The sequence below is a fragment of the Hyla sarda genome, chromosome 1 (genome assembly GCF_029499605.1).
Source record: "Hyla sarda isolate aHylSar1 chromosome 1, aHylSar1.hap1, whole genome shotgun sequence".
In the NCBI taxonomy this organism is placed as follows: Eukaryota; Metazoa; Chordata; class Amphibia; order Anura; family Hylidae; genus Hyla; species Hyla sarda.
In genome coordinates, this window is record NC_079189.1 from 544724955 (window position 1) to 544752688 (window position 27734).

The 27734-nt window shown below is 41.3% G+C and overlaps 1 protein-coding gene across 7 annotated transcripts in view; it reads left to right on the forward strand.

Moving 5' to 3' along the window:
* Positions 1-27734, forward strand: part of ERBIN (erbb2 interacting protein) — a 247483-nt gene that overhangs the window by 125738 nt on the left and 94011 nt on the right. For all 7 annotated transcript variants that reach the window (XM_056541548.1, XM_056541546.1, XM_056541547.1 and 4 more), the window contains one exon: positions 14434-14631. In XM_056541548.1, the coding sequence (XP_056397523.1) occupies positions 14443-14631 (189 nt within the window). In that variant the 5' untranslated portion in view covers positions 14434-14442. The remainder of the gene's footprint in view (positions 1-14433; positions 14632-27734) is intronic.

A 27734-nucleotide genomic window follows, 5' to 3' on the forward strand; every position in this document is an offset into this window, starting at 1 on the left:
TTTAAAGCTAAGTATCTGTAATACATGTGATAAACATAATCGAATTCCACATCCTGATTTGTTGTCCACTCTTATATTTGTACCAGTTTTGTTTTTTGAGGCATATAAGGTTAAAGCATTGTGGGATGTCTTCCACAGAAAGTGTTGATTGGAAGGGGTTGTGGTGTAAGGACGCCTTCCATTTACAAAGTATATTTAACACCCAATTATCAATATATTCAATCAATTATCAATATATCAATACATTTCTAAAAGAGCAACATGACAAAGGAAAAGCAACGCCACAACTGTTAATTGATGATGATTCCAAGTAGAGAAACATGTCAGGAGAGCTAATTGTTTGGTTTCTCTATATGCTATTTTATCACAGTGTTATTTATTTATTTCAACGAAAAAGGGGTACTCTGCTGGAAAACATTTTCTTTTTAAATCAACTGATGCCAGAAAGTTAAATAGATTTGAAAATTACTTCTATTTAAAAATCCGAATCCTTCCAGTACTTATCAGCTGCTATATGTTACAGAGGATGTTCTTTTCTTTTTGAATTTCCTTTCTGTCTGACCACAGTGCTCTCTGCTGACACCTCTGTCCATGCCACAATGTGTGAAGGCGAGAGATGGCTTCAGTAGGCAGTACAGAGTAGATCGGCGGTGAACGGACCCAGGACACAGCAGGTAGGAAACTAAAATCCAGTTTATTGATGCAACGCGTTTCCCTGCGCAAGCGCAGATTCATCAGGCCTGATGAATCTGCGCTTGCGCAGGGAAATGCGTTGCATCAATAAACTGGATTTTAGTTTCCTACCTGCTGTGTCCTGTGTTAGTTCTGCGCCGATGTACTCCTGTACTGCCTACTGAAGCCATCTCTCGCCTTCACACATTGTGGACTCCACATCAGGAGGGCTGCAGACGGACCATTGTATCCAAGCGATTCCCATTGTTGTGTATGTTGCTACACAACCACTCAGGGTGAGCAGTTTTTAATAAGTTTTTATTCTCCCCTCCCCCCCCCCTCATCTCCGGTGGTATTACCCTATGGAGCGCCTTCTCTCCTGTTTTTAGGAACTGTCTGGAGCAGGAGAGTTATACAATGGTGATTTGCTCCTACTCTGGACAGTTCCTAAAATGGACAGAGACATGGACAGAGAGCACTGTGGTCAGACAGAAAGGAAATTCAAACAGAAAATAACTTTCTGTGGAGCGTACAGTAGTTAAGTACTTGAAGGATTAAGACTTTTAGATAGAAGTAATTTACAAATGTGTTTAACTTTCTGGCACCAGTTGGTTTAAAAAAAAAAAAAAAAGTGTTTTCCAGCAGAGTACCCCTTCAATTTTTTAAGCACTTTCTAAGCATTCTTGCAGAGCAGTGAGATGGTACTTGGTCTACATTAAGCTGGTTGTTGGAAATGGTTGAATAGCTGCACATTATATCTATTTGCTTCACTAAGCAGGAAAGCGACTTTCTCAGCCCCAGCTGTACAATGCCTATAGATGCGTCTGGGTAAATATTTGCTTTTGGTATTCATTTATTGTTTATGCCCATTGCAGCTTCAGGTCATGTCGTGACACAGGTTTATCAGGTTACCTCATCAAAGGGGTGTATAAGATCAGATAAACCATGGCTGCTTTCCAAAAAGACTGTTACATCGGCTGTTAGGTATTGCAATTGGATGGTTAGGGATCCTCAATGGGGACATAGAAAATGTAAATAAAATAAATACCCCCTTTTTTCCATTTTACCCCCTAAAAAGGATTAAAAGAAATAATTAATGATCGCAAATGTCCAAACTCAAAATGTAACGTTAATGATCCCAAATAATGAATAACAAAACGCAATTGAAAAGTCACATACATATATGTAAAAGATCACAGCGCAAAAAAAAAATAAGCTCTCATACAGCCCTGTATACAGAAAAATGAGAAAATTATAAGCGGTCAACATAGGGCAATTTTAAACATGATTATTTTCTAAAAAAAAAAAAAAAATATATATATATATATATATATATATATATATATATATATATATAGATATTTTTTTTTTAAAGCAGTACAATGATAGAAAAGCATGTAAACATAGGTATCATTTTAATCATCTTGACCCACAAAATAAAGGAATAATTTTTACCCTCAAGTGTTCAGCGTGAAAACAAAATTTTCCAAAAGTTGCAAAATTGTGGTGTATTTTTATTTCAATTTCCCCACACAAATAATATTTATTTGTATCGCTTTACATTTTATGGTAAAATCTGTGATATAATTACAATGTACAATTAGTCATGCAAAAAATAAGCCCTCATGTGAGTCTAAAGATGGAAAAATAAAAACCAATGGCTCTTAGAAGGCAAGGAGGAAAAAAATGAAAGTACAAAAATGAAATTTGCGGTGTCCTTAAATGGGTACTCCAGTAGAATTTTTTTTTTATCAACTGGCTCCAGAAAGTTACTCAGATTTGTAAATTACTTCTGGGGTTCAAGGGGACCTGTCAACCGGAAAACAGGGGTGTAAATAGGCAGGTGGCTAGATATGGCTAGTCATCAGGATTCTGGGCATACTTAAAAAAAATAAAGAAATGAGATAAAAGCCTTTTTTGTTATGTAAATAAGCTTTAAAAGCCCAGGGGGCATTACGCAGCACGGCAAGAGTCCAGGTAAGTCCAGCCCATGTCCTCTTTATTGCCAACAATTGGCCCGCTTGCATCCACCTTACCCGTTTGACTGACAGTCACTAGAGAAAGAGGACATGACCTGGACTTACTCAGGCTCTTGCCTTAATTTAGCGCCTGTCAAGGTACAATGGGGTAGGCACATGTTAGCTGAATGTTATTCCTTATTATACACTGAACTTGAGTGAATTATTCTGCCTGTTGAGTATTGTTCATGTGTTTCCTATTTATGTATCGTAATACTAAGAATTTTGTAGCTCTGTCCCTACATGTGGCTTATTAGGGCATGCTGTTTCAGGCTTGTTTTGTTGGAATCTTTTATATACCTCACATTGGGATGTAATAAGCTCATTTTAGGTGGATGCATTTCACTAAAGCATTTGCATATTTTATTTGATGGCATTTTTTGTTCCAGTACGTTTTTTAGGGGTGTATGTTGATTTGGAGTCGTTATACAACCAATTCTGCGGGTCTAGCCTATGAGCACTGCTTCCCAACCGGTATGCTGCAGCTATTGCAAAACTACAATTCCCAGCATGCCAAGTCCGGGCATGCTGGGAGTTGTAGTTTTGCATTAGCTGGAGGCGCCCAGGTTGGGAAACACTGCTATAGAGATTATGGTTTGCCTACTGCTTTCCGCTTTTATATAGTAAAAAAGCAATGATTTCATTAAAGGGGTACTCCGTCCCTAGACATTTTATCCCCTATCCAAAGGATGAGGGGATATGATGTCCGATCGTGGGGTTCCTGCCGTTGGGGACACCTGCGATCTCCCTGCTGCAGCCGGCGTTTGTTTAGAGCGTAGGGTGCAGCGCCGGAGACTCGTGATGCTACGATAACGCCCCGTTCGTGACGTCATGGCCATCACGCCTCCTCCCATAGAATTGCATTGAGGGGGCGTGGCAGTGATGTCACAAGCCTCCGCCCTGCATCGCCAGTCATCTGGCTTGTAGGGAATTTCACTCTGTGCACCGGATATCTGGGGTGCTGTAGACAAGATCGCCGGACCCCTGCAATAAGACATCTTATCCCCTAACCTTTGGATAGTGGATAATATGTCTAGGGGCGGAGTACCCCTTTAAGTTTGAGCTATGTTTCCCTGTGGTTTTATTTTGACTGAAGAAATTCTGAAACTTAAAGATGTCCTTAGGTTGTATAAGATGTTTTAAAGATAAAAATATATCAGAAAATTTTTTACTGTATAATTTTTGTGCATCTTCCTTCCAACTATGGCTGAAACAACTAATCCATTAATCAGCAAATAATCGATTATGTAAATAGTTGTCAAAATCTATTAAACGGTTGGTTGATTAGTTGGTCAGCCAATTTCTAAAGTTCACATACACTTTGCGATTATCACTGTGTGTGTGTGTATATATATATATATATATATATATATATATATATATATCCTGTTAAGTGAAGAGGGGGCCCAGCACATACCATCTTCTGTTTCCTGCAGCTCCTTTCTGCAGTTATCGCGAGTCTCCGGTTGTCAGGCTCTTTGCCAAATTTGCGATAGTTGCAGAAAGAAGATGGCCCCCTCTTCACTAAATGGGCTGCTGGGGACACAAAGGATGGATGATCAGGGAATGTGCTGCCCCTCTCTGTCCCCCTGGCCACAGGTAAGAAACAGGTAGGGGGGTATAGCCCTTACAAGGAAAGCAAAAGAAAATTTATATTTCAATTATACATATTTAAATATAATAAAAAAAAGCTCCTCCTCTATGCCTCCGCGAAGCTCAGCATCTAGCTGGCCACGCAAACTTTCACTTAACAAGCAATGCATGCCTTACCTAAAACACACCAGAGACCTTCAGTCCGATTTCCTCCCTTCATTTACTCCCTCAGTAATCTAACTCACAAATTATATTCTTCTCCACTATGGTTATTTTAATCCGATTAATAGAAACAATAATCGGCCAAGTTGCAGCCCTATATACATTGTATTATTTATTTTGTTCTTAGTTCTTTGCCTTTACACAGCGCTGCCATCAGAAATTATGGGTCCTCTTACACAGCTTTTGGCCTGGGTCCCCTTACTCCCCCCCCCCCCCCCCCCCCCCCCCTCCTTGATGTCCTAGGGAGTAGGTTAATGTGTTGGGTAAAGGGTAGGGGGATCGTGTGGTGATGGGTAGGTAATTTTCCTTCGACTATTAGTTAACGCCCCCATTAGGTAGGTAGTAGGTTAAGCCCCTGGTAGGTGGTAGGTAATGCCCCCAGTAGGTAGTGCCCCTTGAAGATAGATAGATGTAGGGATGAGCGAATCGAATCTGTTGACTCTGAATTTGTTTTTAATTTAAGGAAAAATTCGATTTGCAACGAATGCGAATATGGCGCAATTCGACCACGCGAATCTCTTCATTAAACTCCATTTAGTGCAGTTGGGGCATCTAAATTGGTGGATCCACATATGAGGACATGGGGCAAGGAATCCTGGGAAGGCGGGAGGACCCTGAATCACTTGCAGCTTATCAGCAGCCAGCCACCCCTGTGATGTCATAGCCCTATATAATCGGCAGCCATATTGCGGCCAGTCACATCAGCGTTCTATTACAGACAGACAGCAATGTGTTGCACAGAAAATCATTTTTACAGCAGTGATTCACCTCAAGCCCAAATCCAGCCTAGAAGCACTGATGGGGAAGGGTGTGAGATTGAGAGAGTGCAATTATGGGTGTAGTACACAGCGACTGTGTGCTGCAGCACTGGTGTACCACCCTGCTGTACCCCGTGATGGTGGCCCTGCCTTTACAGTACAGCATAGGCTGTTATTAGAGAGCTTATTGTGTATGCCTTGTGCTTACCCTCATTAGCTGATATTGCAGGCATGGGATAGGCTCCATTTTGTATGTACACTGCTCAAAAAATTTTATGGAACACTAAGATAACACATCCTAGATATGAATGAACTAATCATATTAAATACTTTCATCTTTACATAGTTGAATGTGCCGACAACAAAATCACACAAATATTATCAATGGAAATCAAATTTATCAAACCATTGAGGTCTGGATATGGAGTCACACTCAAAATCAAAGTGGAAAACCACACTACAGGCTGATCCAACTTTCATGTAATGTCCTGAAAACAAGTCAAAATGACGCTCAGTAGTGTGTGTGGCCTCTATGTGCCCATATGACCTCCCTACAACGCCTGGGCATGCTCCTGATAAGGTGGCAGATGGTCTCCTGAGGGATGTCCTCCCAGACCTGGACTAAAGCATCCGCCAACTCCTGGACAGTCTGTGGTACAATGTGGCATTTGTGGATGGAGTGAGACATGATGTCTCAGATGTGCTCAATCGGATTCAGGTCTGGAGAACCGGCGGGCAAGTCCACAGCATCAATACCTTCCTCTATCAGGAACTGCTGACACACTCCAGACACATGAGGTCTAGCATTGTCTTGAATTAGGAGGAACCCAGGGCCAACCGCACCAGCATATGGTCTCACAAGGGGTCTGAGGATCTCATCTCTGTACCTAATGGTAGTCAGGCTACCTCTGGCAAGCACATGGAGGGCTGTGTGGCCCCCCCCAAGGAAATGCCACCCCACACCATTACTGACCCACCGCCAAACTGCTCATGCTGGAGGATGTTGCAGGCAGCAGAACGTTCTCTACTGCGTCTCCAGACTCTGTCATATGTGCTCAGTGTGAACCTGCTTTCATCTGTGAAGAGCACAGCAGCCAGTGGAGAATTGGCCAATCTTGGTGTTCTCTGGCAAATGCCAAACGTCCTGCACGGTGTTGGGCTGTAAGCCCAACCCCCACCTGTAGATGTCGGGCCCTCATACCACCCTCATGGAGTCTTTTTCTGACCGTTTCAGTGGACACATGCACATTTGTGGCCTGCTGGAGGTCATTTTGTAGGGCTCTGGCAGTGCTCCTCCTGCTTCTCCTTGCACAAAGGTGGAGGTAGCGGTCCTGCTGCTGGGTTGTTGCCCTCCTACAGTGGCCTCCACGTATCCTGATGTACTGGCCTGTCTCCTGGTAGTGCCTCCATGCTCTGGACACTACGCTGACAGACACAGGAAACCTTCTTTCCACAGCTTGCATTGATGTGCCATCCTGGATGAGCTGCACTACCTGAGCCACTTGTGTGGGTTGTAGACTCCATCTCATGCTACCACTAGAGTGAAAGCACCGCCAGCATACAAAATTGACCAAAACATCAGCCAGGAAGCATAGGAACTGAGAAGTGGTCTGTGGTCACCACCTGCAGAACCACTCCTTTATTGGGGGGTGTCTTGCTACTTGCCTATAATTTCCACCTGTTGTCTGTTCCATTTGCACAACATGTGAAATTGATTGTCAATCAGTGTTGCTTCCTGAGTGGACAGTGTGATTTCACAGAAGTGTCATTGACTTGGAGTTACATTGTTGTTTAAGTGTTCCCTTTAGTTTTTTTGAGCAGTATAAACTGATCAATACTGCTGTGCAGTATTGAGGCATTTTCTTATTCAAAGTGCGCTTTTTAAGAAATATTGCCATTAGGCATAAGTGGTTTGACCTATAAGCACAGCTAAAGTGCAACTGTCATGAGGTTTGGGGCATATAACCTAACCACAGTGAGTGTCTCCAGCCTTGCTTTTATCCCTCTTATTATGGCTTTTATTAGCTCAAAATACACTTTTATATGCTGCCACTGACTGACAGATAGGTGTGGCCAGGGGTTCGCTATGCCCCGTGGCCACCACGCCTATTCCCTATACACCAGCACTGGGACCGCTGTGTGATTGACACACAAGTCCCAGCACATGCGCCCCTTGTCTTTCATATGTGAGCGCCATCTGACAGAAGTAAGAGGAGAAGGACTGGCACTATCCATGCGCACAGTCGTCACACAGTCGGTGAGCACTCGCGCTCCGTAAAGATATGTCTGTCGGCGCTTACATATGAAAGATAAGGGGCACATACGCTGGGACCTGTGTGTCAATCACACAGCGGTCCCAGCGCTGGTGTACAGGGTGGCGGCCACGGGGCATAGCGAACCCCTGGCCACGCCTATCTGACTGTCAGTGGCTGCATATAATAGTGTTTTATAATAAGAGGGATAAAAGCCGTACTAAGAGGGCTAAAAGCAAGGCTGGAGACATATTTTACACACCATACACACACTGTGGTTAGGTTATATACCCCAAACCTCATGGCAGTTGCGCTTTAAGGTATTTTATGAAGATATAAAGTCTTTAGGGTGTGTTCACACATCACCTTTTTTCATTTTTTTTTTAGTTTTACAACATTTTCACAGTACTCCTGTGCTTTTCCTAAATTGCTGTAAAAGTACAGATTTTTGCCATGATTTGCACAATTGTGGTAAAATAGCACCTTTTTTGCCACAATTGTGAGAAAATTTTAAGCAAAACATAAAAGCAAAATATATAATGGATAAACACAGCCTCAGAAGAGGTATATCACTGCTACATATCCTGATCCCATAGAGATAGAAGCAACAGCAGTATACAGATCTGGGTGGGGAGGTGAGGGGTCCAGGAGCTAGTAGAAGGCAATCTGATGGCAATTATGTCATCATATAGTTCACAGGAGGTCAGCTGACCCAGGACAGATTTCCTTTTTGCACATTAAGCCATGTAACTTTCTGTAGGTTAGATTGGTGATCACGTGACAGTTAGAATGATGAAATGCATAGATGCAGCTGTGCTGTAATAAAGCAAATGGGGCTGCACGATTAGTGATGGTGAGTGTGCATGATATGGCCAAAAAACAAAACCTGGCCTGGAATGCCAAAACTACAGAAAATACGGACGTGCAAGCAGAGGAAGAGGTTGAAAGCAGTATGTATCTGCAAAACATTTCAGGATTTTATATAATTGGAAATCCTTGTACATTTGTACTACCATTTAAAGGGGTTCTCCAGTGCTTAGACATCTCATCCCCTAACCAAAGGATAGGGGATAAGATGCCTGATCGCTGGAGTCCCGCCGCTGGGGACCCCCGGGATCATGCACGCGGCACACCGGTTGTAATCAGTCCCTGGAGAGTGTTCGCTCCCTCCTGTAGGCTTGCATTGAGGGGCGGAGCGTGACGTCACACGCCGCCGGCCTTGTGGTCGTCCGTAATCAGACCCGGAGCGAACACGCTCTGGGGACTGATTACAAACGGGGTGCCGCGTGCAAGATCCCGGGGGTCCCCATCGGCGGGACTCCCGCGATCAGGCATCTTATCCCCTATCCTTTGGATAGGGGATAAGATGTCTAAGCACCGGAGAACCCCTTTAAATCAGTGTTTCCGAACCAGTGTGTCACTGCAGCATGGCCATTGGCTTTCCGGGTATGCTTGGACTTGTAGTTTTGCAACAGCTGGCAGCGCACTGGTTAGAAAAGACTGATTTAGAGGTACCCAGAATCTATTCTCTATGAAGACCAAGACAACATAGATTCTTTTGAATAGAATATTAAAAGGCCTTTAACAAGAAAATGATGGCCCTTTCCTGGTTTTTGATGATGCGTAGCATAAACAATAATAATAATGCATGTTAAATGATACAGTAAACCCGTTATTGTATTATAGATTGCCATACAATCCTACTAGAAGCCGCTGCCAATATCTGCAACTACTTAAAGGCACGTAGCATGTATTTTTCCTTGGCGCACTTTTCTCAGCTGACAACAGAACTCTCTGTTTCCAGCCAATGACTATATTGGGGGGGGGGGGGGGGGGTATAACTATATATCTAATGTGCTATGGTTTCTGGTATATCTCTGCTCTGTTTTTGCATTCCCATCTCCATGACTACCAATTTATTGTGATAATGTTTCGGATACTTTGGGAGTCATTTTACATGGTCTGTCGCTGTACAATAAATCCTTATACGTTTTAACTAGATGCCTCATAGTGTATCATGATCTTTATTAGCTTTGCAGATTTAGTCCTCGGAGCACAGCATAAATAGGGCTCTGTAGCTTCTGAGACATAACTTTTAGCATCTGAGTCCTGATGCAAAATCTGCAACAGGGCCCCATGTGCCAATTATAATACTGGGGCAGATGTGCTTTGGGGCCCCCTTAGGCACCAGAGCCCCAATATGACTGCTACCTCTGCACCCCTGTAGTTTCGCCTCTGGGACTGACAGACGGTCAAGATAGCTGAGTTTGGTACAGCTTGTTTTGCAGGCTGTTTTAAAGGCAACTTGTCATCGGGTTCATGCTGCCCGAACCACAGGCATCATGAAACACTGACACTCTCTTACTACAATAGGGTATGATGCACTCTGAAATGCTGCAATGTTTCAGACGATCCAACCACAAACTCCTGGGCCCAAACCTGGAGTCACAAACCCCCTATTTTATGTCCTCCCCTAAAATATAACTGTATGGGTACAGTCACACTTGCTGTATTTTGCTGCTGCATATTGTCCTACACATTGACTTCAATGGGTAGAAAAAGGAGCAGCAAAAAAAAAAAAAATATGGCACGTGACTCTACTCTTAAAGGGGTACTCTGCCCCCAGACTTCTTATCCCCTATCCAAAGGATAGGGGATAGGATGTCAGATCGCGGGGAACCGCTTTGCGGGACCCCCGCAATCAGACATCCTATACCCTATCCTTTGTATAGGGGATAAGATGTCTAGGGGCGTAGTACCCCTTTAATGTGTCAGAACTAACATAGATATATTCCAACAAAAAGGCTAAAAATATATATCATATATCATTGTGTAACGTCTAACCCATATAGCTGTGGCGGAGTCTGCAGATCTCTGCTTATGCACAATACACAGTGATGATTTTAAAATTGGCAGATCATGCCCTTCTCAACGCGTTTTGCTGCAGAAACCCCACAGTGGAATTCCATTTGTAGCAGCAAAGTCCCATGGATTCTGCTGCACCATTCACAGCTTCACAGGGGACATCCTCTACGTCCAGAGGAAAGAAGGTTCCTACACCAGCACAGACGGGGGTTCTTTACTGTAAGAGCAGTGAGACTGTGGAATTCTCTCCCGGAGGAGGTGGTCATGGTGAACTTTGTAAAAGAGATCAAAACGGGTCTGGATGCATTTTTGGAGAATAATAACATTGCAGGTTATGTATACTAGATTTATAGGGACAGGACATTGATCCAGGGATTTATTCTGATGCCATATTTGGAGTTGGGAAGGAATTTTTACCTCTAGTATGAGGGTTTTTTGCCTTCCTCTGGATCAACTCAACTCAATAGGGACTCATTAGGGATATAGGTTGAACTTGATGGACTCTGGTCTTTTTTCAACCTTATGAACTATGTTACTATGTTACAGCTTTCTTCAGATAAGGAGACAGGCCCTAAAAGTGACCTTTCTGAAGCAAAGAGAACTGGACAAAAATCTGAAATGTAACCATATATACCATTATGGCAGCTCCTGTGTATGCAATTGAGCCAATGAAGATTGAGAGAGATTCTGAACTTTAAGAAAACTTTTGACATGTTGAAAGTTTTGATCAATCGTGGTCATCATGTTCGGATCCCCACCTAAAGGGTCCGTTTTAGCAATCTTTGAGTTTCTCAGCACCTTGACCTTTAAATGGGCACGGTCATCAAAAAAAAACATTAGTCCCCGCATTCAGAGCTCGACCTTTCATGTCACAGACTTGCAATCAGCTGTGTAAAAACTGCAACTCCCAGCTTGCTCGGACATGCTGTGAGTTGTAGCTTTGCAACAACAGGAGGCACCCTGGTTGGGAAACACTGGTCTATGAGGCTGACCATGTCTCATAGACATAAAGAAAGGAGAGGAGCGGATGGTCAGTTCTCCTTGTTGGTAGGACATGTCAATAATTATTTATTTATTAAAGACAGGTACACCGTAAAGGAGTGTTCCAGGAAAAAACTTTTTTTTATATATCAACTGGCTCCGTAAAGTTAAACAGATTTGTAAATTACTTCTATTAAAAAATCTTCATCCTTTCAGTACTTATGAGCTTCTGAAGTTAAGTTGTTCTTTTCGAAGTGCTCTCTGATGATACGCGTCTCGGGAACCGCCCAGTTTAGAAGCAAATCCCCATAGCAAACCTCTTCTACTCTGTGGAGTTCCCGAGACAAGCAGAGATGTCAGCACAGAGCACTGTTGCCAGAAAGAAAACAACAACTCAACTTCAGCAGCTGTTATTGAAAGGATTAAGATTTTTTAATAGAAGTAGTTTACAAATTTGTTTAACTTTCTGGAGCCAGTTGATATAAAGAAAGACATTTTTTCCTGGAATACCCCTTTAAGTCCGAGTATTATGTAAAATATACTAATATTGAGTAACAATAGTGCAATCATTGGCCAGCATAAATATTTCCATTGATTGCATGGTCAAGGCAAAATTGTGTATTGATCAGGTCTTTTATAATGGCCAAAAAAGTTTAGTGTTTTTTTTTTTTGTTTGTTTGTTTTTTATCAGGATATCCCTATTGTGTAGACATGTATTTTCTCAATGGAGGAAAGACAAGTGATCTCTAAGGCAGTCAAAAGTATCAATGTGTTGTGGGACCTTTTTTTGCGAATTAATTTTAACGCGCTACATTACCCTTAGAGGGTCTCATCACTCCCTTGTGATATATGTGTAATCATATAGGGGGAGATTTATCATTTGTGGTTGTGTGCAGTCATTCCTCATGCCTTTATTTTGCTTAGTGTTTGGCTTACCAATAACACAAAATGGTGCACAGACTTTGATAAAGTTTGCACGCATGAAAAATCACTTCAGAATCTGCTGTATGGTATCATGGTATCAATTTGTGTATTTTTTTTTTTGAACGTTTGCGCACTTTTTGTGCCTTTTTAGAAGGTGCACAGTGTCAATATCTTTCACTGCAATGTCAATAATGTTTCACTGCATTTCACAGTCAGTTTTGCAGAAAGTGTCTATTTTGAAATTGCGCAAATTTTTTGCACAAAAGCTGATTGGACAAAAAATTTGCACCAAATTACAGCCAATAAAATGTCAAGAAGGCATTGATAAATCTCCCCCATAGGCCTTCTACACTACTCTTTGCATTCAGAACCCAACATGCTTGATGCATGGTTTCTTATAAAGGTGTGACCTGGTATAATGCTGTGTGACCTGATATGACCTACTCTGTTGTCACTTTAAACTTGCGGGTTCTATAAAAGCTGGTGATGGGTCTATCATTACTAAACATTTTATTCATATGTTTTTATTTTTTACATTATTATTTGTAGTCAAAAATATAAATATGATTATAACCTACGTAGCTACCTAAAGGTTTGGTACACAGTCTCTTAAGAGTCCTGAATGGGAAATCTTCTGAAAAGTGCATCTGTCCCTTTATTATGGATAGCCTGGGATAGCTGTGTTACGACCCCTGTGAAATTCTTATTGCAGACATATAGTTTGTCAGCCTCCCTGTAAACAGATAGAACATATAAATACGGCTGGAATAGAATTTTATAAGATTTACAGAAGGACTCGCTTTTAAAGAAGGCTTTAAGGGGGTATTCTAGTGTTCTAAAATTATTGCTAAGCCTGGTGAAAAAAAGTGATACTTACCTCCCCCTGGCCTCCTGCAGCTCCCTCTGTAGCTCCTGTTGTGGCTCCTTTCAGCTCCCTCCTGCTCAGCCAATCACTAGCCGGGATGAGACACTGCTGCGCTCAGTGATTGGCTGAGCAGGCACTTCCTTGAACCAATGGATCAACAGTGGTGTAGAATCACAGTAGGTAAAATGTTATTTATTTCCTTTTTTTTTTTTAGCCCAGCCTGAGCACTTTTAATAATAAAAAAAGACAAAAAAAAACATTGTTACCTTGAAAGTTGACACAAAAAATACACCGCTCACATCTTCACTCTGCTCACTTGTGCGCGGACTCACCAGCAGCATCCTCTGCTAGAATAAAGTCAATCCGAGAAACAACATTTCCAGCACATTGAAAGTGCTATGCAAGGTGCTTTTATAAAATCTAGTGGTTTCAATAAAAATATGACCAGTTGTAAGAATGTTTTACTGCGTTCTATTATGACCAGAACATACGTTGTGACTAATAATGTATAACCCGAAATGCGTCAGTCTCTTCTGATTGATCTGTATTTTTATTGAGACCCCTGGATTTAATAAAGCACCTTGCATTGCACTTTTCCTGTGTTGGACATTCCATTTCTAAAAGATTTTTTGCCCTTTACCCGTGTTGCTCCCAATTTATCCACTATGTGTTAATGTGTGTTGTGTATACAGATATAAACTTTGCTGGAGGCTCAGAATGCTATTGACTTCCTCCCTGTGTTCATCATAAACTCTCCCCTTGAGACATTGTGCTTCACAGGTTCAGCGGTAATTACTGATTATTGTACTTGTCTGACCGGAGTTCTCATCATTATAATATAATTGTATAATAGAATTGTCAATCCTGACCTCCTCCGGCTGCCCACCTCATTGCTTATACAGTAGAAATGGTTTATAATGGTCTTTTTCTGCTAAGCCAACACTGAAACCTACAGTAAAAAATACTACTCCAGCCTCCAAATGGATAAAGTGATCCAACAAGTTCAACATTGTTGTTCTTATAATAGGACGCAGATCCTCCTGAAGATTCCGCCACATCCAAACTTGTTTAGCTGGATTTTCATGGAGGAGCGTCTTGTGTGTTTTTTTTTTTTTTTTTTTTAAACTACGTCTCAATGTGCATTAGAAATGAGTTATCAGGCGGGAGATGTTTTGGGACGTTCAGATACTCAGGACTGCAAGGATACGATTTGCCTTACCCAAGACCTGCTGAGAATGTTGATTTATACTTGACATTTATATTGTATCTGGCTTTCTTTTCAGTGCCTGAAAATGACTGCAAAGAGGAACCTGTTTGTGCGGCTGGTGCCGTGCCGGTGTTTGCGGGGAGAGGAAGAAACTGTGACCTCACTTGACTATTCTCACTGCAGCCTGGAACAGGTGCCGAAAGAGATTTTCACATTTGAGAAAACCTTGGAGGAACTTTATTTGGATGCCAACCAGATTGAAGAGCTTCCCAAGGTACCAATTTTCAGTATAGGATTCATATTTTCCATGACACTGATGACAAGCAGCCCTCTCTCCTGGGTCTCGTCCAGCTGTGTTTTATGGGCATTAACTCACGTCGCTGCTCTCGCTTTCTTGGCAGAATTCTGTGCCAACCGTTCACTTAACTCTGACTCCATCTCATGAGCACAAGCCTCAGCCAGGGAGTTCCTTACACTTCCAAAGTTTTCATTTAGCTGGCACCTTGTTACATTTGTTCTTCAGCAGATGTTCATATGTTTTCCTACCATCCTGGCTGTCAAAAGCTGATGTTATTTCTCACTTGATCCTCATTTCTGGTTTATAAATGACGCCACACACATATGGGGCACCTTACCTTCAGCATTAGTCAAATGCATATCGATATCTTATGCAAGAAAAAAAATGTCTGCACTCACCAATTGACTTTAAAAGAAATTCGGACTTTATTCAGCGTAATAGCAATGTCCATAGAAAATCCCAAAAATACACCCAGGTGAGCAGGGAGGGGGAGCAGCTAGCGGCTCTGCGGCCGAAGTGTTAAGGAACTACAGCACCGTTTCTCCTCTGTGACGCTTCTTCCGGGTTCCTCCTGGGTGTATTTTTTGGATTTTCTATGGACATTGCTATTACACTGAATAAAGTCCGAATTTCTTTTAAAGTCAATTGGTGAGTGCAGACATTTTTCTTCTTGCATAAGATATCGATATACATGCTTGCATCTACTGTCTAGCACCCCAAGGCTTTTTACTACACCTAGGTATTATTTATCTCAGTTTATAGGTGTTTGCAGTGCCCATCCGACTCTTGTGTTGATCTATTAGTCAAATGCAGTTTGCTTAAAGTGTGTATGCAACATTGCGGGTGATTTTATGAAAAATTACTATAGTGCAGCACTTTGCACAATAGTCTTATTTTGTAAATCTCTTTTATTTGGACATTGACTTAAGAACACCTTCACCGAGCAGCCATTCTTTCTGCTCCCGATCTCTTATAACTGTGCATTAGGAGGCGGAGTGCTAATGCATTGTTATAAGCAGCAAGTTAGGCTGCATGAAAGGGAAGATAAGTTTCCTGTACAGGGGTTGTGTGTAGTGTGCTAACCTCTTTAAGAACCAGTCACCAGATTGTACCCTATATAATTGTTGACAGCATGTTATAATAGGGTAAAATAAGGTTTCTTACCATATCCAGATGTCCTTGGTATCTGCTGAAGTGCAGAAAATGAGGTTTGAAATTGTCCTGCCCTATTGTCACCAGCTGCAAGTAGTCTTCGGGGCATGTGGCATCCTGATGTAGTCACGGAGCTCCGGGCTGTAATCACTCCTACTCAGGCGTGATCACTCCCACTCAGGGGGCTGTAGTCACTCCCACTCAGGCGAGATGCCTGGGCACCACACTCAGCTTCCATGAGACTTCAGTGAAGAGAAAGGAGCAGAGCGGTGATGACGATTGTGCCAGGGCTGTCAATTACACCTGAATGGAAGTGATTACAGCTCTGATCTCTGTGACTACATCAAGATGCCGCACACCCTGATGACTACTTCCGACTGATAACCATTGGGTGGGAAATTTTCAAATTTCATTTTCAGAACTTTAGCTGACACCAAGGAGGACATCCGGTCCTGTGAGAAGTCTTATTTTACCCTAACATGTTGCAAGAAGTTTTATATAGGGTAAAATCTAGTGCCCTTTAATACCCATTCATCCTATAGTCAATTATTGAGTATATCCAGATATGAAACTCCAAAGCACATAATATAAAAAAAAGTAATAAAAAGACAAAATGGCTCAATAAGCTTTACCAGAGGAAACAGGAGGTAAATACTCACTCCATAAAAAACAAATAAATTGCTATAACTAGGTATACATCCTAAAAAATACACAGCCGATGGCACAATAAGAAATAGAATACTAATTTCAAAATAATAAACACTGTGTGACAGCACATCTGGTAAGTGTCATATACAATTTCAACCTAGGTACACAGAAGCCCTAACTATGAAGGTAGTGGTAGCGAAACGTATGCTGGGACTCCTGTGTACCTAGCCAGGAATTGTACATGACATTGACCTGATGTGCTTTCACACAGAGTTTATCATTTATCAATTAATATCCTATTTTTCAGTATGCCATTAGCTTTACATTTTTTAGATGTAAAAAGCTACAGTTATCTATTTGGTTTTTATACAGTACTTACCTCCTAGGACACTACTACATGGGTGTAGCTCATTTAATACTTTTTATATTATGGGTTTTAATAGACTGTTAACTTTTCAATACCATTGTGGTCCATTCTTTTTTTTTTCAGAGTTATGCATATTGTTTGAGTGTGACCTATGTTTGGTTTCATCATTTTTGTCATGTATACCCAGATATAGCAAATGTTCTTTGTATCCAAATTTCATAGAAAATTTTGAAAAAGTATTTTCTCCACTCTAAATGCCAATTCACAGTTTCTACATTCCCAAACAGACTTTGTTACCCATAAGCAAAACATAAAGTAAAGCTATTGCAATGATGGAAGATGCTTGATTTTCTGGCTATATATATATATATATATATATATATATATATATATATATATATATATATATATATATCAAAGATGGAGCTTCACTGAAATTAACCTGTTTTGTAGGGGCAATGGGAACAGATGGCTCCATTAGCAGTCAAAGAAGAAGAGCTATCCTAATCTTACTTGATATGCCAAGCAGGGACTTCCAGTCTTTTTTTTGTGCAGTTGTTTTATATGCTGCACGTGACAGGTTGCACTAGGACTCCTGATGGAGTTATTTGCAGTCATGGTGGGAAATGACTTTCTAGCCTCTGACAGTGCTGACTAACATTGCTATATACCATTGGGGGTGAGGAGCTGTTGACTGACCCTCTGTTATGAACAACCTGTTTCCCCTTTAGACTTCTAGTGGAAAGGGCTCTGACTATGTCACTTGGTCTCCTAAATTCAGTGAGTCTATCAGCTGCATAATTAATATTGCGGAAGAAGAAAGCACACGTGCAGGGGGGCCTCCAGCTGCTCCAAAAAGTCCAATTAGCAAGTTAAAACTTCACCTTTAATGTAGCATGTTTAAAAGCAAAGGATATCCATGATGGAAATAAAAAAGAAGGAAAGGAAACCGACGCGTTTCGAGCCTGTACTGGCTCTTAGTCGTGGCACATAGTATAATGGGCAAGTGCCCCCTTATATTGTGTAACTCCAAATGACCCCAAACGGAAACCAGGAGGCCCGGATCCCGGAAGGGTAGTGACGTAGATCAATGGTGAAAACACCTATAAGACCTGGACTGGATGGATAGTCATGTGCAAGGTGAGTGCATGACATTCAACACTACGTATACGGTGGCCATGTCTCATTCATATGAACTGACCTCGGCAGCATAGCGTGGCCCGTGTGTAGGCATTATTATTCAAACCTATTTAGGTTGCTGACCGGTTGTACACATATGAAGGGGTCATATATGGGACATGAATTAATTGATGTCCCATATATGACCCCTTCATATGTGTACAACCGGTCTGCAACCTAAATAGGTCTGAATAATAATGCCTACACACGGGCCACGCTATGCTGCCGAGGTCAGTTCATATGAATGAGACATGGCCACCGTATACGTAGTGTTGAATGTCATGCACTCACCTTGCACATGACTATCCATCCAGTCCAGGTCTTATAGGTGTTTTCACCATTGATCTACGTCACTACCCTTCCGGGATCCGGGCCTCCTTGTTTCCGTTTGGGGTCATTTGGAGTTACACTATATAAGGGGGCACTTGCCCGTTATACTATGTGCCACGACTAAGAGCCAGTACAGGCTCGAAACACGTCGGTTTCCTTTCCTTTTTTATTTCCATCATGGATATCCTTTGCTTTTAAACATGCTACATTAAAGGTGAAGTTTTAACTTTCTAATTGGACTTTTTGGAGCAGCTGGAGGCCCCCCTGCACGTGTGCTTTCTTCTTCCATTGTTCTCCGGGACACGGCCCGCGCCTTGCCTGCCTTGCTCTCCTGCAACTACGGAGCTCCTGCATCCAATACCGCACAGTGGTGAGCTGAATCCCCCCTTTTTTTCTTTGTTTTTTGCATAGTTAATATTGCACTGGCTTTGGCGATGGGAAGACAGATAATACAAATGTTTTAATGGAAAATCCCTTTAAAAAATATGTTCACAAAGATATATCATCTGTTTAGAATAGCTAACATTCCTATTTTGTAATACTTGGAGTGAATACAGTGCTGATGATTCCTGTACTTTCCGGGCTGAGGAGCGCAGGTTTCAGCAGAAGCACTTCTGTTTCTATAAATGTGCTGTAAGGCTAGAATGCTGAATCCGGCATGGAATTTTTCATGATTCTTTGTTCTTGTTTCATGCTAAGTTTGTGACCTAGATTTCTACATCTAGTGCGTTTCTTCAGGACTTTTTTGTATAGTCTACTTTCTCAATGTGTTGTCCTCACACCTTTTTTTTTGACCTGAAGAATGCTTCTCATCTGTATTCTTAATCTTTATTTCTTTAGTACTTTGTGTTCAAATTATGTGTTGATATAGAATATTTGCTTAAAGGGGTACTCCGCCCCTAGACATCTTATCCCCTATCCAAAGGATAGGGGATAAGATGTCTGATTGCGGGGCTCACGCCGCTGGGGACTCCTGCAGCACCCACTTATCATTAGCTGCACGGAGCGAAGATTGCTCAGTGTCTGATGATTCATGATACAGGGACCGGAATATGGTGATTTCACGGCTCCGCCCCCTCGTGACATCACCACCACAGAGCTGAGTATATCGCAGGTATATTTTGTTTACATTCAGGATACCACTTTGCTATATTTGCTGGGTAAAGAAGAAGCATTTTATCTTTTCTTTGCTAAAGTCCTGTCATTATGACAAAATCAGCGAAGAGAGCTCCAAATGCTGATGTAAACCCAGCCTAAAAAATAATAATAATCTCATACAGAATTGACGCGCTGCACAGTTTACTGATCTTCAGCTCCCGTACTCCAGCATGATCTATAATCTTCTAGACTTGTAGGCATCATCTTTTGAGCCACCACACAATTTCAAAAGAAGTCAATTGACGTTATTACTATATTTCAGTTGTGTGAAATAAACTCGTCAGATGCCATATTGGAATGATTGAGAATCCCAGCTCTGGAAAGAAGGTAGATACCTGAGTTTTGATGCCCAAACTCCCTGGTACAATTTCAATAAATGGGAATTCTTAAAGCTGTGTGCTTTGTGACCCAACTTTTACCCAAATTGATATCCTCTGCTTAGAAGTATTAGAACCTTCCATTGCCATTCTGGGGGCTCTGCTAAATGATATGTTCTAAAGAACATTCTCTACAAATGGCAGAAGTGGTACTGATAGGTGAGAACTGTGCTCGCTGCATCTATGTTGTAGAAGTGACTGCCTGTTTTCTCCTTCATACCAATATAAAGTAAATGTAAAAAAAAGCTTGTATCCAATTCACACAAAGTGTTAAACATCCCTTGTAACCATGAGAGGAGGAGTGTTCCGAAATGAAGAAAATCAATGAGATGTGACACATAACTGCTCCGCTCTCTCTCTTCTCGGTGTTGTCATTCCTCTTTCTTATTAGCTGGGTGAGGATGTGTAAAGATGTTAAGCTTGTCATTAGGTCATGGCTCCATTTTCGGCTTCCACATGATGCTTGTCAGTCATTGGAGTTAGTGAATGCACAGTGCAGTCCGGGCCTTCCAGTACAGGTCCCTCTGACTCACTTGTTCTGTCCTGTGACCATCACATTAGTGGGAAATGTGTCATAGAAGAAACAAGTAAAATATGTTAACTATTTATAGATCTATCATTTATAGAAAGACGCATTCTTCACATTTCTCTGTCCAGGGCTTCTTTATGAATGAAATCAGTTTATTTGTTTTTACAGTTTTGTTGTCAGGGGCTAAAAGCCAACAGGAGAGTCTTGTAGGAGGTTTTCTCCCCTTTCTCCATTCTTTCAGCCAAGCAGCATATACAGGGTGGGCCATTTATTTGGATACACCTTAATAAAATGGGAATGGTTGGTGATATTAACTTCCTGTTTGTGGCACATTAGTATATGTGAGGGGGGGAAACTTTTCGAGATGGGTGGTGACCATGGCGGCCATTTTGAAGTCGGCCATTTTGAATCCAACTTTAGTTTTTTCAATAGGAAGAGGGTCATGTGACACATAAAACTTATTGGGAATTTCACAATAAAAACAAGGATGTGCTTGGTTTTAACGTAACTTTATTCTTTCATGAGTTATTTACAAGTTTCTGACCACTTATAAAATGTGTTCAATGTGCTGCCCATTGTGTTGGATTGTCAATGCAACCCTCTTCTCCCACTCTTCACACACTGATAGCAACACCGCAGGAGAAATGCCAGCACAGGCTTCCAGTATCCATAGTTTCAGGTGCTGCACATCTCGTATCTTCACAGCATAGACAATTGCCTTCAGATGACCCCAAAGATAAAAGTCTAAGGGGGTCAGATGGGGAGACCTTGGGGGCCATTCAACTGGCCCACGACGACCAAACCACTTTCCAGGAAACTGTTCGTTTAGGAATGATTGGACCTTACACCCATAATGTGGTGGTCACCATCTTGCTGGAAAAACTCAGGGAACGTGCCAGCTTCAGTGCATAAAGAGGGAAACACCTCATCATGTAGCAATTCGCATATCCAGTGGCCTTGAGGTTTCCATTGATGAAGAATGGCCCCACTATCTTTATACCCCATATACCACACCATACCATCAATTTTTGTGTTCAAACAGTCTTGGAGGGATCTATCCAATGTGGGTTAGTGTCAGATCAATAGCGGTGGTTTTGTTTTTTAACTTCACCATTCACATAAAAGTTTGCCTCATCACTGAACAATATCTTCTGCGTAAACTGAGGGTCCTGTTGCAATCTACGGATACTGGAAGCCTGTGCTAGCATTTCTCCTGCGGTGTTGCTATCAGTGTGTGAAGAGTGGGAACATTGTGCATTGTTGCATTGACAATCCAACACAATGGGCAGCACATTGAACACATTTTATAAGTGGTCAGAAACTTGAAAATAACTCATGAAAGAATAAAGTTGCGTTAAAACCAAGCACATCATTGTTTTTCTTGTGGAATTCCCAATAAGTTTGATGTGTCACATGACCCTCTTCCTATTGAAAAAACAAAAGTTGGATTCAAAATGGCCAACTTCAAAATGGCTGCCATGGTCACCACCCATCTTGAAAGGTTTCCCCCCTCACATATACTAATGTGCCACAAACAGGAAGTTAATATCACCAACCATTCCCATTTTATTAAGGTGTATCCATATAAATGGCCCACCCTGTATACAGTCATGGCTGTAGCCTGGCAGTTTGAATAGCTGTCAGCAAATTCCCCTTCAGATGACCGCTATCTCTCATGTCCCATATATATATATATATATATATATATATATATATATACACACACACACACAGTCATGGCCGTAAATGTAGGCACCCCTGAAATTTTTCTAGAAAATGAAGTATTTCTCACAGAAAAGGGTTGCAGTAACACATGTTTTGCTCTACACAGGTTTATTCCCTTTGTGTGTATTGGAACTAAACCAAAAAGGAGGAAAAAAAGCTAATTGGACATAATGTCACACCAAACTTCCAAAAATGGTCTGGACAAAATTATTGGCACCCTTTCAAAATTGTGGATGAATAAGATTGTTTCAAGCATGTGATGCTCCTTTAAACTCACATGGGGCAAGTAACAGGTGTGGGCAATATAACAGGTGTGGGCAATTTGAAAGCATATAAATAGGAGAGAAGTTCACTTAGTCTTTGCATTGTGTGTCTGTGTGTGCCACACTAAGCATGGACAACAGAAAGAGGAGAAGAGAACTGTCTGAGGACTTGAGAACCAAAATTGTTGAAAAATTTCAACAATCTCAAGGTTACAAGTCCATCTCCAGAGATCTAGATTTGCCTGTGTCCACAGTGCGCAACATTATGAAGAAGTTTGCAACCCATGGCACTGTAGCTAATCTCCCTGCGCATGGACCGAAGAGAAAAATTGATGAAAGGTGTCAACGCAGGATAGTCCGGATGGTGGATAAGCAGCCCCAAACAAGTTCCAAAGATATTCAAGCTGTCCTGCAGGCTCAGGGAACATCAGTGTCAGTGCGAACTATCTGTCGACATTTAAATAAAATGAAATGCTATGGCAGGAGGCCCAGGAGGACCCCACTGCTGACACAGAGACATAAAAAAGCAAGACTACATTTTGCCAAAATGAACTTGAGTAAGCCAAAATCCTTCTGGGAAAACATCTTGTGGACAGATGAGCTCAAGATAGAGCTTTTTGGTAAAGCACATCATTCTACTGTTTACCGAAAAGGAATGAGACCTACAAAGAAAAGAACACAGTACCTACAGTGAAATATGGTGGAGGTTCAATGATGTTTTGGGGTTGTTTTGCTGCCTCGGGCACTGGGTGCCTTGAATGTGTGCAAGGCATTATGAAATCTGAAAGATTTTGGGTCGCACTGTACAGCCCAGTGTCAGAAAGCTCTGAGATCTTAGGTCTTCCAGCAGGACAATGACCCCAAACATACGTCAAAAAGCACCCAGATATGGATGGCAACAAAGCGCTGGAGAGTTCTGAAGTGACCAGCAATGAGTCCAGATAGAAATCCCATTGAACACCTGTGGAGAGATCTTAAAATTGCTGTTGGGAAAAGGTGCCCTTCCAATAAGAGAGTCCTGGAGCAGTTTGCATAGGAAGAGTGGTCCAACATTCCGACTGAGAGGTGTAAGAAGCTTATTGATGGTTAAAGGAAGCGACTGATTTCAGTTATTTTTTCCAAAGGGTGTGCAACCAAATATTAAGTTAAGGGTGGCAATAATTTTGTCCAGACCATTTTTGGAGTTTGGTGTGACATTATGTCCAATTTGCTTTTTTTCTCCCTTTTTTGGTTTAGTTCCAATACACACAAAGGGAATAAACCTGTGTATAGCAAAACATGTGTTACTGCAATCCTTTTCTGCGAGAAATACTTCATTTTCTAGAAAAATTTCAGGGGAGCCAACATTTAAGGCCATGACTGTATATTTGTGTATATATTTGTGTGTGTGTGTATGTGTGTGTATGTATATATGTGTGTGTGTGTATGTGTGTGTATGTATATATATGTGTGTGTGTGTGTGTGTGTATGTGTGTGTATGTATATATGTGTGTGTGTGTGTGTGTGTGTATATATATATATATATATATATATATATGTGTGTATATGTGTATATATATATATATATATATATATATATATATATATAAATGGGTCATGAGAGATAGCTGTCATCTGAAGGGGAACTTGCTGACAGGCTATTTTAAGGCTAAGGTAGTTTGGTGTATTTTGTTTTATTTTTTATTCATTCCTTGTTTTAATTGAAATAACTCCCAGGCCTTCCAAACATTATTCTGCTTCATGGAAATTGATTTATATGTTACCTGTTTCAAAAAATGTGTAATATGGGATAGGGAGTGGACCAGGTGCGGAGACCACTATCAGTCACGAAGGCAGGAACTGTGACTTTTTGTAACATTTTTTTGTGTCTGCTGAGCATGCAGTATACGGATTCATAGTAGTTCTACGAATTTTGTTGTGGATAAGGACACCAAACACTTAGCGGCCTGTCTCATCAGGACTTATTCTCTCCTAAATGCTATAGGGAAGAATATGCATATAACAAAGGCTGTAATACAGTTATGAAAGTCAAAGGAAGCAGAGTTTTGTATGGCTTGGTTTTCGAGGTGGCAATCGTTGCCGTTTCTGTGTCAAAAACACACAGGTATCAGCCATGTAATCATGCCGTTAGGGTGCACAGCACTCAGCTACATGCTACTGCCCTTTTGTTTAAGTGATCATTGGATTTCTCTAAACTCTGATCCCACCAATTAAAACCTACAGGCTACTATAACTTTTTTTCAAAAATGTACATATCCTTTAAAATGTTTTGTGTAAAATAAGAAAGCGTTGAACTAGCGTGTCATACATGCAGGGAATCTATGGCACTGTATGAATGCTGTATTACTGCCTTTGTTATATGCATATTCTTCCCTATAGCATTTAGGAGAGAATAAGTCCTGATGGGACAGGCCACAATTTCCACATTAAATCTGAGGGATAAGGAAGTACAGTAAAGACCCTATGAATCCTGTTATAGCTCTGTATAAAATAGAGCTATGAGATGACTATGCATGAAGCCTTAAAAAGGAGCTGGATTATAAGAGCCTATAGTGTACGATATTGAGTCATACCTTAGTCAGTGCCATTTAGTCATTCATTGCGTTAAAATTTGACCCTAGTGAAGCTTGTGCGGGAAAAACAGAGTTAAAGGGGTATTCCAGGAAAAAACTTTTTTTTATATATATCAACTGGCTCCAGAAAGTTAAACAGATTTTTAAATTACTTCTATTAAAAAAATCTTAATCCTTTCAGTACTTATGAGCTTCTGAAGTTAAGGTTGTTCTTTTCTGTCTAAGTGCTCTCTGATGACACGTGTCTCGGGAAACGCCCAGTTTAGAAGCAAATCCCCATAGCAAACCCCTTCTAAACTGGGCGTTTCCCGAGACAGGTGTCATCAGAGAGGATTTAGACAGAAAAGAACAACCTTAACTTCAGAAGCTCATAAGTACTGAAAGGATTAAGATTTTTTTTAATAGAAGTAATTAACAAATCTGTTTAACTTTCTGGAGCCAGTTGATATATATATCTAAAAAGTTTTTTCCTCGAATACCCCTTTAACCCCTTAAGGACGCAGGACGTAAATGTACATCCTGGTGCGGTGGTACTTAACGCACCAGGACGTACATTTACGTCCTGTGCATAACCGCGGGCATCGGAGTGATGCCCGTGTCATGTGCGGCTGATCCCGACTGCTGATCGCAGCCTGGGACCCACCAGGGATCGCGGGCGTCCACCATTAACCCCTCAGGTGCCGGGATCAATACAGATCCCGGCATCTGCGGCAGTGCGCGATTTAAATGAACGATCGGATCGCCCGCAGCGCTGCTGCGGGGATCCGATCATTCAGAACACCGCACGGAGGTCCCCTCACCTTCCTCCGTCCGGCTCCCGGCGTCTCCTGCTCTGGTCTGAGATCGATCAGACCATAACAGAAGATAACCGATAACACTGATCTGTTCTATGTCCTATACATAGAACAGATCAGTATTAGCAATCATGGTATTGCTATGAATAGTCCCCTATGGGGACTATTCAAGAGTAAAAAAATGTAAAAGTAAAACGTCCATTTTTTCCTATTTTACCCCCAAAAAGCGTAAAAAATAAATTTTATAGACATATTTTGTATCGCTGCGTGCGTAAATGTCCGAACTATTAAAATAAAATGTTAATGATCCCGTACGGTGAACGGCGTGAACGTAAAAAACAAAAAAAAAGTCCAAAATTGCTACTTTTTAAATACATTTTATTAAAAAAAATTATTAAAAAATGTATTAAGTTTTTTATATGCAAATGTGGTATCAAAAAAAAGTACAGATCATGGCGCAAAAAATGAGCCCTCATACCGCCGCTTATACGGAAAAATAAAAAAGTTAAAGGTCATCAAAATAAAGGGATTATAAACGTACTAATTTGGTTAAAAAGTTTGTGATTTTTTTTAAGCGCAACAATAATATAAAAGTATATAATAATGGGTATCATTTTAATCGTATTGACCCTCAGAATAAAGAACATACGTAATTTTTACCGTAAATTGTACGGCGTGAAAACGAAACCTTCCAAAATTAGCAAAATTGCGTTTTTCGTTTTAATTTCCCCACAAAAATAGTGTTTTTTGGTTGTGCCATAAATTTTATGATATAATGAGTTATGTCATTACAAAGGACAACTGGTCGCGCAAAAAACAAGCCCTCATACTAGTCTGTGGATGAAAATATAAAAGAGTTATGATTTTTAGAAGGCGAGGAGAAAAAAATGAAAACGTAAAAATTAAATTGTCTGAGTCCTTAAGGCCAAAATGGGCTGAGTCCTTAAGGGGTTAATAGACTTTTCCTGACGTGAAGTTTTACCTTGGATATAAATTGTAGTCATGAAGACTCATAAATGTCATAAAGGATATGAAGATACAAAGTCATCTAGTATTTATGATCTTATTTGACTTTGGGAGTAGGCATGTCACACTAACCGTGTCACACCATGTTACCGTCCTACATAATAGCTTTGGTCTGCTCTCTGGGTGGAGAATTGTGTGACACAGTCCTGACCTTATACAAATGCTGCAGTGCCTCTCAATGTATATAAGATGTATGCTCTTTCTGGGAATAAAGGTACAGTGATCCCTCAACTTACAATGGCCTCAACATACAATAGTTTCAACATACAATGGTCTTTTCTGGACCATTGTAACTTGAAACCAGACTCAACATACAATGCTATGGAATCTGTGAAACGTGTCAATGGCTGGAAGAACCGACCAATCAGAATGGACATTTCACTGGTAAAACCCCTGTAATCCTAACGTGCACGCACTGACTGGTGTCTGGTAGCGCCCCCTACAGTACAGGGAGGTATTACATGTTCTGTACTACTCTTTACCTGTATTACTGAAGTGTATGCACTGACTGGTGTCTGGTAGCGCCACCTACAGTACAGGGAGGTATTACATGTTCTGTACACTTTACCTGTACCAGGGTTAGCTGCTCCTTTTGGACACCAGGTGAGGGCGGCTCCATTTTACTTTTTTTTTTTAGGACATTGCGTGTTCTGTACAGGACCCTGAAGAAGCTTCTGTCCTCTACATAGACCAGTGTTTCCCAAAGAGGGTGCCTCCAGCTGTTGCAAAACTACAACTCCCAGAATGCCCGGACAGCCGAAGGCTGTCCGGGCATACTGGGAGTTGTAGTTTTGCAACAGCTGGAGGCCCCCGCCCTGGAACCAATTAATATTGTAACTTGAGGGACCACTGTATTGCCAGAAACAATCTGGTCAATATTAGAACGTAAGGGTGAATTCAGATGCAACAGGGCTTGTAGATATCCACATGCTTGACACCAAAACAACCCCATGGGACC